General features: G+C 46.3%; 1 protein-coding gene across 2 annotated transcripts in view; it reads left to right on the top strand.

The window, feature by feature from the left end:
* The window catches only part of PNPLA7 (patatin like phospholipase domain containing 7), a 133,189-nt gene that overhangs the window by 103,611 nt on the left and 17,312 nt on the right, over positions 1–12,266 (top strand). For both annotated transcript variants that reach the window (XM_051807885.1, XM_051807883.1), the window contains exons 28-30: positions 3,404–3,520; positions 8,077–8,146; positions 10,148–10,264. In XM_051807885.1, the coding sequence (XP_051663845.1) occupies positions 3,404–3,520; positions 8,077–8,146; positions 10,148–10,264 (304 nt within the window). The remainder of the gene's footprint in view (positions 1–3,403; positions 3,521–8,076; positions 8,147–10,147; positions 10,265–12,266) is intronic.

The following is a 12,266-nucleotide window of genomic DNA, read 5'->3' as shown; positions in this document are numbered from 1 at the left end:
GGGTGCAGCTGCTGGGGCTCGGGGACAGTGTCCCCCTGCCAGGGGCACAGCAGAGCTCTGGGACTTCGGAATTGCATCTCTAAAACCTCCTCGAGCAGTTGGGAAGTTTGATTCCCCAGGCTGCTCTCCAGCCAGCAATTAGAGCAGGGCAGATTGCTTTTCCCTTGGCTCAGCCAGCTGGAGTGTTCCCTCTGCACAGGGAATTCTGCATTTCAGAGGATTAACCACAGAAGACAAAAAGTACTGGGTGTGTTTTGTTAAATCTTAATTTTATTTTTTTTTTTTTTTAATATTAAGTGCTATAAGAAAAATCTTCTTTTATGTAGTGGTCTGGTTCATATTTGCCATTTAAGTTGTGTTATTTGGGGTGTTGAAGTTAACCCTAATTCAGAGTTGGAATTTGGGAAATTCAGGTAAAAGGCTGCCTGCAAAATCCCAACGTGCCTGTTGCTTTGAAGTGCCCAGCTGAGGCCCCAAACCATCCTAGTCTGACCCTGCAGTGATCACATCACTAATGATCATGCAGATGAGATGCTAATGAATATTAACCCTATTTAACAGAATGGCTAAATCTGATTTAAACATACCCCTACCTCCTCATCTGTTTCTCACCTTTACCTGCCTCAGAGGTGCCTATGGTGTCTTGGATTCATTCTAATTTTATTAAACTCTTAGATTTCTTAATAGTTTGCCTTTAAATCTGAACTCCCATGATCTGTAATTCCTACCTTCAGGATAAATCTATCCCTGTAGTGCTGTTTACCTGAAACCGTTGCCCTGAGTTATGTTTTTATTTTGTCTTTAACGTTCTCCTGTGTGAATTCCTTTGCTTTTATCATTAAAACTTTATACAGGAACGCTGAGGAGGCACTAAAGGAAAATCTGGATGCTCTCTGGAGTAATTTAAAAAAAATATTGGAAATTTTTTAAAGTGGTTTTAATTTTTTAAACTGTTTTAAATTTTTGGTCTTGCGACAGGTTTTCCCATACCTTTGCTTTTTTTTATAGACTCAGAAACACTAAAAAAATACCAGGATTGTCTTGGGTTTTGACACCAGTTTACCACAGTTTACTATCAAACCCCAAAATAGCCAGAGATGAAAATTCCTCTTGTCCCCCATCCCGTGTGTTTGCTCTTGTCCTTCTGCTGTGTGAGCAGAACCTTGTCCCTTCCTTGCTGAAGCTGCTTTAAACCCCAGGGTCACTTTAATAAAAGGTTTTAGGATTGAAGGTCTGTTTTAAAAGAAAGCTCACCTTGCAGCAGAGCTGTAGAAAAAAAAAATTATGGGAATTTAATGAAAAATTAGGAAAAAACTCTTCCCTGTGAGGGTAGTGAGGCCCTGGCACAGGTTGCCCAGAGAAGCTGTGGCTGTCCCATCCCTGGGAGTGTCCAAGGCCAGGTTGGACAGGGCTTGGAGCACCCTGGGCTAGTGGAAGGTGTCCCTGCCCATGGCCCTTGAGCTCTTGGTAGGAAGTGGAGCAAGAACCAGGAGGCTCCATCTGCCTTTCCAGAGGGTGACCTTAACCTTGATTTATCTGGGAATAGGAGGTGGGAGCAGCTATGCTTGGAAGGCTGAGGGAGGCTGTTGGCATCAGCATCAGCTGGAAGGGCATCTTCCAGCTATGAGAATATTGAGGAATAACTGTTCATTAGAAGTATTTTGTTCATGGACAAGCTCACTGTGGGCATTAGTTGCAGGGGAAATGTAGAGGCTCAGCATCAGAAATATCATTTGCTGCAAGGAAAGTGGTTGGTGCTGAGTGGGAGAGGTTTTTCTTCAGTATTAAATAAAGGGCTTTTTGTAAATGCCTCTTCCCCTGATCTAATCATTGTGACTACTGTCAGAGACCTAAGCCCTATTTTAAGTACAGAAGTAATTCCATTTCACTCTGCAGCTGTGGGTAGCATGTCTGTACTCACCCCTTCAAACCCCAAATGAAGATGTGAATGAAGCTGACTGTTCATAATTGGGTTTGTGCTCAGGCTTTTACATTCTCCCACATTTCCTGTTCATATACTTGTTTTTAAGGATCTTTTTTTTTATACCTGGGCATGTATTCTCTGGGCAGATCCCCTATATATATATTTAAAAGCAGCTAATCCTGCTGCTCTTTAAATCACTGTTAGAGTGAAGCCAAGGCCAGATGTTGCTCACAGCTGCTTTAACAGCAGATTTGAGGCTGTTCCATGTTCTGTGCCTGGCTATGATTCCCTGCTCTCTGGGAAGTTGTTTGTTAAGTTATAGAGAACATGTAGAGAGAGAAGATACTTCATCCAATAGAAATATTTCGCCCAGTGAAACCCAATTTAATTGGGAAGGGATTAATTGGGTTTTTTTGTCATCTATTACATTTTAACTGTGATGCAATATATATAAAGCAGCGAATTTTGTTAGGATTTATTAGGATTTGACACCAATACCCTGGTTATAGACAAATACAATGGTCATAATGCCATAAAGGTCAGGGATTTTCATCCTTTTATCTAATAGGTTAGTGCACAGGTGTATTAATGCTGTTGAAATGGAGAAAAAAGAACCCTATGAAAGCTTAATTCCAATAGATGTGTGTTTAAAGAGACACAATGCCTGGTGTGTGCTGTAAAAGGGCTTTATAATGCCTTAAGAATCCTGATGGGGTTTGGTTTCTCTGGCTCGTGCAGAGATACTGTAGCAGTATCTAAATACTGAGTCCCTAACATACATAACCAAATAACTCAGTTTGGAATGGCAGATTATCCACCCTGAGCCATGGAAAGTGTTCAGAGCTCTGTGACACGTGGCTCACTGAACATTGTTCAGTCCCAAGGAAGCCCAGACACGATTTTCTAGGTGCTTAAACACTGAGGCAGAGAAAAGCTTCCAGACTGGGAGAAAAATGAGGTGTGACCCCAAATGAGAGGAGATGGACTAAGGGATGGATTCCTCTGCTGTGGATTTATGGTTTCCTTCCCACACTGCTGAACCAGCAGAAAGGATGGTGAAGAGGGAGATAACTCATAATATCTTCTTGTTGTTTAACAAATGATGAAGGATAAAGCTGCACCATCCATGTGCATGTGCAGAGGCTGAGCTGCTGCTTTGTGGATGGGCTGATTTTGGGGCACCAGGGAAGCAAAACAATGCACATTTTCCCAGCTTTGTTGCAGACTGGCTGCTGAGGTTGCTGCTGCTTTTGGTTTTCCGTTTCTGTACCACACAAGATGCTCCTGGTTGTGGTTTTTGCAGGTGTATTTCTGCCCCCTCTGCACCTTCTGCACTCACACTTGTGATGCTTCTGGCATGTTGGCTCTAAACTCTGGAATATGATGTCTCTGGAATTGCAGCCATTAATGCTCACATTCATATGGATTCTGCCCTATATTTACCTCTGAAATACCTTTTTTTTGTTGTTTATTTTTTAGGTTATGAACTCGGTGTTTAAGACTATTTTAGACCTGACCTATCCAATAACCTCTATGTTTTCTGGAGCAGCTTTTAACAACAGCATCAACAACATCTTCAAAGATAAGCAGATAGAGGTAGGTGCTTATTCACCTCATGTTTAGGGAATGATGTCACTGTGTTCTGTTGGAGCAGAAATAGCTTTTTTTCCATGCTAATAAGGAATCTGGGGCTGTGGGATGGCTAAAAATATGGTGGAAGTGTGAATGTGATGTTACATGACTATAGGAAGGAGCCTATTCTTTCTTTTTGGTGGATTTAGGAAACACAAGTTGTAGATTATTTGTAGCCACTTCTGTTTGACAAAGGGATCCCATTGTCTGAGAGCACAAGTGACACTCGTGACACTTGTAGGAGAATTGCTGGACTGTTTCATCATTATTTTTCTGCAAATCAGGTCTTCAGAGACCTTCAGGGCACACCAGAGAAGGGTTTGAATTGGGTAGCATTGGGTTTGGCTTTTTTAAAAATTTCATTTTTGAAGCTGGAGTGAGTTTTTCTGAGCAGCCTGCTGAGAACTGCAGCAATGGCAGAGTGTGTTGTGTCCTGGTTTGCACTTGGTGACCTTTCTGCAGTTGCTGGGTGTTGACAGGTCCACCTGAGCCAACAGCCACCTTGGGAGCCCCACCTGCCCTTTGTCCCTCAGCAGCAGCAGATTGTGAAGCACATTATCCATGTTTGTCTTCCTGGATCACCCAGCTTAGGGAGTGTTTGGATAGCCTGGCAGTCTTACCTCATTTTCAATTTTAACCGAATTATTCCTGTGTTTGGAATCCTTGTGATGAAAGGTTATGTAGCAAATCAACACTGTACAGACTTTAAATATATTTATTAAAAATAATCCAAAACATTCCCTACTGAAGTGAAAGTATGAAAGTAAGTGATTAATCATCACATGGCTGAAAATAGCAGTTTGTTGTGCAGAGGGGATGGTGCTGGAAACAAACAGGTTTGGGAGTGATAAATCCTTCAGAGACTGGGATTATTTTTGTGGTGTTGTTTGGGCAGACCCAAAATCATGTGGGTCCCTTCCTGCAGTGCTCCAGCTCCTATCTTTGGTTCAGCAGTGCCTGGTGGAAAACATGTGATTGCCCAGGGACTGTCCAGCTCCTCTGCACTTGTTTGGATGTGGATTCCTGGCCTCAGGCAGAGCCCTCAGAGCTCCCCTTCCCCTCTGGGTTCCCCTGGAGTGAGTTTGGGTGGGGCAGGGCAGGGTGGGACTGGGGGATAACCGAGCAGAGCATTGAGGAGAGAGGGACAACGTGGAAGAAAATCTCCTCTGAGCTCAGGTGTCCCTGCTCTATGGAATCATGGAATTGTTTAGGTTGGAAAAGCCCTCTGAGATGGAGTCCAGCCATTCCCCCTGCACTGCCAAGGCCACCACTCAACCACATCCCCAAGTGCCACATCTGCACATGTTAAAACACTGCCAGGGATGATGATTCCACCACAGCCTGTTCCAATGCCTGACCACCCTTTCCATGAAGAAGTTTTTCCTACTACCCAACCTAAACCTTCCTTGGCACAGCTCAAGGCCATTTCTATCTGTCACTGCTTGGATTCCAGCAGTCAGTTCATTGTACTTCCCTTTTAAGATGCAGCAGGTTCCTTCCTTAGGAACTGTAGCACCTGTAGTTGCATGTTCTGTTCTACCCTTGCAGTCACAGGAAGGTTTTGTCCAAGAGAACACCAGTTCTGGGCCATCCAACAGCATCACCTCTGTGAGTCTGTGCTGGGCATCACCAGCAAAACCCCTCATGCCCAGAGGTTTGCTCATGTGGGAACTTCCCTCAGAAAAATGAGGACAAATGTTGTGTAGCTCAGCCAGGAAAAGGCAGTTATTCCTTCATTGCAATTCCCACTATCAGCACAGGATAACCAGTCCTGGCACGGGGCAGAAGAACTGGGAGCTGCCCAAGGGTAAAGGGTGACTGAGGAAGTCACAGGAGCTGCACTAGGAAACATGAAGCCTTGAACAAATGTTTTGTCAAAGCACTATTTAAAGCATCCTAACTGCAGACATCCATCTTTTCTCAGGAGTTGCAGTGGGTTTGGGTGGGTAGCAGTGATTTCCAGCTGGAAATAGGTATTAATAATGTAAGAGTTAATTACAGCCTTACAAGCAGAGGGTGTGTTTGGAGGCTTATCCACAACTGCTCCTTCCCGGGAGGATCCACAGGGCTTGTAGCAGCACCTGGGAACTTCCTCCCCGAGGGGCTGGGTGGGTCCTGACCCTCCCTCTGTAAAAGCTTCAAAATAAGAAGCACTGGGCTGGATCCTGCTTTTTGCTGCCCATGGCTGTGAGGTGACACACACGTGTCTCCTCCCTCTCCTGCATCAGAGCCAGGAGCAGAAGTGCTTACGTTGAGCTGTTATTTCTGACACCGAAAGGGAGGTTTCCATTTTCTCCCGAATTTGCCAACCCTTCCTTGCAATGTGGGTGTCTCTGAATTCCCAGCAGTGCTGCTTGTGGGGGAGCCCTGGTGACACCACCCCCATCACTGCTGCAGCAGCTGCCAGCCAGGGGTGCTCCCCGAGCAGGGATCAGGCTCTGCACGTCCTTCCGAGGGCACATGGAAACCCAGGACAGGGCACTGGTACACAGAAACCAAGGATAAGGGGCTTGAAGGAAATTTCTCAAGAAATACAGTTATTTTCCTCTGAAACCATCCATCCTTTTTGGGAGAACACCAGGCTCTGGAATTTTTACTTGCCGTGCCAGAATTTTTATCCTCGTGCCAAAATGCTGTTGTAAGCTGGAGGTTAATGTGTGAGGAACCAGACAAGGTTTTATTAAGTCCTGTTTCAGACCAGTGGAAGGGTCCCTGAGCAATGCAATCTTTATTCCTGCTGGTAGGGCTTGGGTTCATTTCCTCTGGGCAGGTGTTTGAAAGGACATGTCAGAGAGGCTTCTTTCCCCATTCCCTTCTTTTTACTTAAAACATGGTTGATACACTGGGATCTGCAATTACCAGAATATCTTCAGCATGGAGAGGCACCCTAATACTCCCATAGTCACACTTTATTCATCCTCCTTCCTCTGGCATTTACACCAGCTGGGTTGTGATACTGGTGCAGCATCTGTGAGTCCTCCCCAGCCCCACCATCTTTGCAGAGCTGCTGAAGAGATTAAACTCTCTAGAAATAAACCTGTTTCATGGCAGTGCAGAATTTCAGATTGAACAGCACAGAAACTCACAGCAGGAGTTACAGCCTGACCAGTGAGGGAGGGCTTCCAGCTCCTACTGGCACTGGAGTCCAAACCCAGTTAACTGGAGTTTAGGACCCGTCAAGGCTGTGCTACAGGAGGCCCAGACACTGCCCCAGGAACAAAGGCCAGCTGGGAAGGCAGATTTTCCTCTTCAGTGTTGTTTCAGCTTTGCTGATTGACAGAGCAGCATCAGCTGTTCTCTGGGATAAGCTCAGTTTACTCAGACAAGTCCTGCTCCTTCCCCTTCCCAGCTACCGTTTCACCAGACACCATGGAGACTTTCCAACACTGCCCTCCCTCCAGCAAACCCCTCTGCAGGGGGCAGGTCACCATTCCATTTGCTTTTTCCAGGATGTGAGTGCAGTGCAGACATGGCTGAAAGAAGGAGACCTTCCCCTGCCAGGAGCAGGGCTGGCTGCTTTGATCTGGTCTTGCTGAATAAACTTACACAAAGCTTGGCTTGGCCATTCTTTTTGTATCTCACCCTCCTTCTTCTGTTCCCCACTCCTCTGCTGTGTTACCCTACAGGGTCTCATTCAACTTCTAGGATCTTCTTGGAGATGTGCCTTGCAGGATCCTTTGTTCCTGCAGCTCATGCTCCAAAGGTTGGTGTTGCCAGCTTTGGATCTGCATTTCCCATTCAAATGCCCCCTGGCCCCCTCAAATCACCAGGAGGTACAAATTGTTCAGCCACGAGGCCATAAATCATGTTCTTCCCTGTTTGCCTTGGGCTGTGGAGTCTCAGGGACCAAGGCAGGGAAGATGCTGCCCAGGTTGGGGTTGGGGAAGTCAATATTTGCACACTGATCCATGGAGAACATGATCATGGGAGACTTGCTGGGAATGGGGGACAAACATCCCCTGAGGGGAACCAGTTGGTTGCAATGCAGGGGCCACACTGGTGAGGTCAAAGATCTCTCTTGCTTAGTGCCATGTCCCCAGGGGAGGCCAAAAGCAGCAGGTGTTGTGACCTAGATAAGAACCAAACATCTAAAAGGTGAGTCTTCCCTTCACCTTGTCCTCCAGCACCAAACAGCCTCAGGATCCCTTTGGATGGGAGTGGGGCCATCAAACCCCCACCCTTCCTGAGAGGAAAATAAAGACATCACACAGAAGGTGACCTCTGGTTTGAGTGAGGAGGCCTCTCTGTGCTGGACAGTCTGCTGGAACAAGGGCTTCTTCTACTAAAAGAAAAAAGGGAAATAAGGATTTTTATCTGCCTTGGTTCTGAATGAAATGTCTGCATAAGAAACAAATGTGTGAACTCAGACACAGGGCTGAGGGGTGTTCCTCCATCCATGCAGGTGTTTGCAGCTCTGTCTGGTAAGATCCAGAGGTTGTTGCTTTGGTTTGTGTCAGGCAGGGGGGGTAGGTAAGTGCAAGGTTTCAGCTTTACTAAAATTGGGACCTCCTGTGTTGCAGGATCTGTGGATTCCTTACTTCACCATCACCACTGACATCACTGCCTCAGCCATGAGGGTCCACAGGGATGGTGAGTATGCAGTTGACCCTCTCCAGGTCTTAAATTGTGATGTGAGGCTTCAGGGTCACTCCTTATGCCTGGAATTTTCCTCACCTTTAAATCTGTCTTTCCTTTTGTTTTTCCCTTCTCTGTTATTTGCTGAGCTCCAAACTGGGGTTGTACACAGGTAACAAGGAAGAGAGCTGTGGGGAAGGCATTAAACAAGATGCTGAATTCACTGTTTGGGGAGAAAATGGGCCCATTGGCACCATTCTGTTTCCTTAGATCATCCCTTGAAGTGCAGGTGTTTTAGCCACAAATCAGACTTAATGCAATCAAAACCTTTTAAGATTCAAATTCCACATTACAAAAAAAAAAAGGCTGTTTTCCCCAAGAACAGATTTCTGTGCCTGAAGCAGAGGCTGGCTTAGGTTCTCATCTGTGGCCAGTCCTTATTTCTCTGGAGGAAAACTGATGTACTTCAGTGAGTGAGCAGGGAGAAATATCTGAGCTGCTGACCTGGTGACATCCCTGTGGGACACTGGCTTTGGCTTTTGTCTATTTGGGGTGACAGGGCAGTGACTCAGACTCACTGAAGGCAGCACAGGCCTCCAGGTGCCCCAGATATTCCCTTGGGGAGCTGAAGCCTTTGCTGCCACGTCTCTGATGTTCTGTCCTTGGAGCTGGCTGGGGTAGGACTGTCCACTCCTGCTGTTCAGGAGCAGGAAGCCCCTGAAGGACATGGGGCTTTGATCAGGGGCAACCAGGGCAGCTAAAACAAGCAGAAAAAGGATTAACTCCCTTTAGGGGCTTTGTATTCCCATTCCACAGCAGGTTAAGCAAATTGAGGTCAAGAAAGTCTCTCCATCCAGCTGCTTGTCCCTGTGGAAGTTTAATATAAGGAGAGAAATCAGCTGGAGAATCTTTATGGTCATCTTCAGGATTCACTGAAGGGAGAGGAATTAAGTTGCCAGCTGCTGTCACTTCCCATCTTGGTTTGGTCTGTGAGGTGTAACACAAAAAGTCAGCATTTTTCTTAGGTGGAACTTTCAACTCAACTCAAACTATTCGTACTAAACCCCAAATCTGGCAGTGTTAACCTGTGCTAACAGTAGGAGTGCTGGGGTTATAATTAGAAACAGAACTGTGATCTGTTTGAAAAAGAAAAAATCAGTTCCCAGTTTGCTGGGAAGAGTTGCTGTTTGAAGCACCAGGCAGTTAATTACTGAGCACTGAGCCAACACTGCAAGGCTCACTTACTCTTGATATTTTAAAGATTCACTTCTCAGACAAGGCCCCTTGGAAATGCAGTGTCTTCCCAATTCAGCTGATGCAAATGTTAAGAGAAGAATCAATGTTTAAGAGCCTTAAAGTAGAATGTTTTAGAGGAAACAGATCCAATCCATTTCTGCTTGATTAAACTTTTTTTCTACCAGCTTAAAGGATGATAACTTAGTTCCTTACAGCACTGACAGAAGTGGTCCAAGAGGAGATGTGATCCCCACCAAGCACTTGAAGTGGTTTCACAAGAGAAAACATTTGCTTGTTACAGAGGAGGGAAGAGAGAATTTTTGGGCTTTTACAGCATGTATTTTTCATGTTCAGGTCCTGCTAAAAGTCTGTGGATCTCTGTAGAACTTAATGGCTTTAGCTGCACTTGTTCTGTGTGTCCCCTTGTCCCCAGGAGGAGCCTTTCCCTGCCCTTATCAGCCTCAGCCCCACAAAGCCCTGAAGATGATTCCTGCAGTCAGGCATATGCTAAGATCTTGAAGGCAGTAAATATGAGGCATGGGCTTGAAACTCTGGGTTCTGGGGCTTTTACCTGATAGTGTGTTTGCATAATCTTGGTTTCTTCCTAGCCAGGATTTTGGTATAGAAAATAATAAACTGCTTTAATAAGTTCCTCGCAGTGTTCTGAGGAAAGCCTCTGCCTCCTGATTATTTTAATGAGTGCACAAGCCTCTCCCCACTGTGGCAGTGACTCATGCTGGGTCATTAATGCTGGTTCCATCCCTCCCTCCCATCCTGCAGGCTCCCTGTGGAGGTATGTCCGTGCCAGCATGTCCCTCTCGGGGTACATGCCCCCCCTGTGTGACCCCAAGGATGGGCATCTCCTCATGGATGGAGGCTACATCAACAACCTTCCAGGTAGGAGCACAGCTCAGCTGGGAACAAGTTCCCAGGACAGCCCATCAAACAGCTTGCAAACCTTGGACCCTTTTTTCCTCCATATTTTCCCCCAAAAAGGAAATGTGGTGGTTTGAGACCCCCAAATATGGAGAAATCTCACAGACCTTTAACGTCATGCTCCATAACCTGCAGTCCTTGTTCTCAGTTTCCTGGGTGTTTCCTTTATTGTGGCTTTATTAACACTTATTTTTTGTTATGAAGTATTTCCTAGCAGCCATATTCTGAACAGACAATTCCCAGCTCATTTTGAATTATTTTTGTGCTTGCTGAAAGAAGAGAATCAAACCACAAACACGTAGTCTATCTTGGAGTTTCTCTTCAAAAAATATCAGTTAATTAAGAAATAATCCTGAGAAGGCAGCAGCATTGTTGTTCAGGTGTCACCCAGAGCACGTGGCAGTGGGGGAATCACGGGGTGATCACAGGAGGGATGTGCAGTGTGGGGCGTTCTGAGGCCTGAACCCAAAAAGGATCCCAGGGTGTGAATCCCCTGGTGTGTGTTTGGGATGTGTTTTGTGTCAGGTTGTCATCACAGTCAGGCAGCACTGAGGGGTGGGTGGCTCAGAAAGGTGGCTAAGGCAGCAGAGCTACATGGTGTCACTGCAGTTTGTGACTGTGCCTGTGCACAGATAAAGGGGGAGGAATCTCAGTCAGAGACTCCCAGACAAACCCAGGCTATATTTTTCCATCAGGGCTATATTTGCCTGAAAAAACAGAAGTGGAAGTGACACAAAGTAGATCCCCCAAATCAGCATCTGCCATTCTGTTTGTGTCTGTAAGCAGAGGTGTGAACTGCAAACCAAAGCAGCTTTTCCACCTCCACAGCTGGAGAGGGCAAAGAGCAAACACCCAGGTGACACTGGGGGAAGGCACACAACAGACTGAACGAGCCCAGGAATATAAATCCAAGTTGCAGAACAGATCAGGTTTAAAGAAGTGTCTAAATAAAGCATCTAAATTGGCTCTTCAAAGCTGTAGTTTTCCTACGCAGAACTATTCTGGAAACTGCAACTATCTTGGACTCTGGGGGTGTGGAAGAAATATAAATTCATTCTGTGAGGTTCATGTCCTTCTCTTCCCTCCCTCAGCACTTCCCTAAATCCTCGCCCGTATCCAATGACTACAACTAGTCTTTTTACTGACCTTGGAGTAGGAAGTGTTGCCTCATTTCTCTCCCACTTTGAAATGTGAACCTTTCTCCTGGATGCCACAGCCTTTCTCAGACTGGCATCCTCCCAGCCCCTCCTGGCTGGCAGGTCCCTGTGCTGCTCCCTCCCTTTGTCACCCTCTCTCTGAGGGCTGACCTGGCCCTGCTCACTCCCCTCTGTAAGGCCACTGCCACTTGCTCTCTCTGCAGGTCCCCCAGGCCTTTTGTTCTCGTGAGAATGAGTAGAATGAGGTAGAATTAGTGAGGGTTTAATGAGCTCTTTCCCATTATACCTTAATGTGGTGTAACTGGACTTGTGCTGTGTGTCCCACCTCCTGTCTCCTGCTCCCTCTGTACAGTTTGGCTGCTGCTTCACATGGATTCTGGTGACAGCAGGGCCACTAATCCAGACCAGAACATACCCTGTGAAGGATTTCAGCAGCAGTTCAGCAATGGGAACTCACCCTAAGGTCATGTAGGGGCCTGGTCAGAATGCTGGGATCGCTCCCATAAAAAGGAGCAGGTGGGTTGGGAATCTCCCTGAGCAGGAATGGTCTCAGCAGAGTTGCTGCAAGTCACAGAATCACAGAATATGTTGAGTTGGAAGGGACCCATCAGGATCATTGAGCCCAACACGTTTATATGGAAGCACAGAGTCATTTAGGTTGGAAAAGCCCTCCAAGATCATCGAGTCCAGCTGTTGCCCCAGCACTGCCAAGGCCACCACTAACCCTTGTCCCCAAGTGCCACATCCACAAGTCTTTTAGATCCCCCCAGGGATGGGGACTCCACCACTTCTATCTCAGGCTGTTC

Source organism: Manacus candei, unplaced genomic scaffold (assembly GCF_025592945.1).
Source record: "Manacus candei isolate 608988 ecotype Guabito, Panama unplaced genomic scaffold, ASM2559294v1 h1tg000071l, whole genome shotgun sequence".
In the NCBI taxonomy this organism is placed as follows: Eukaryota; Metazoa; Chordata; class Aves; order Passeriformes; family Pipridae; genus Manacus; species Manacus candei.
The sequence above is the reverse complement of the archived record's forward strand: the minus strand, read 5'-3'. Positions and strand labels throughout refer to the sequence as shown.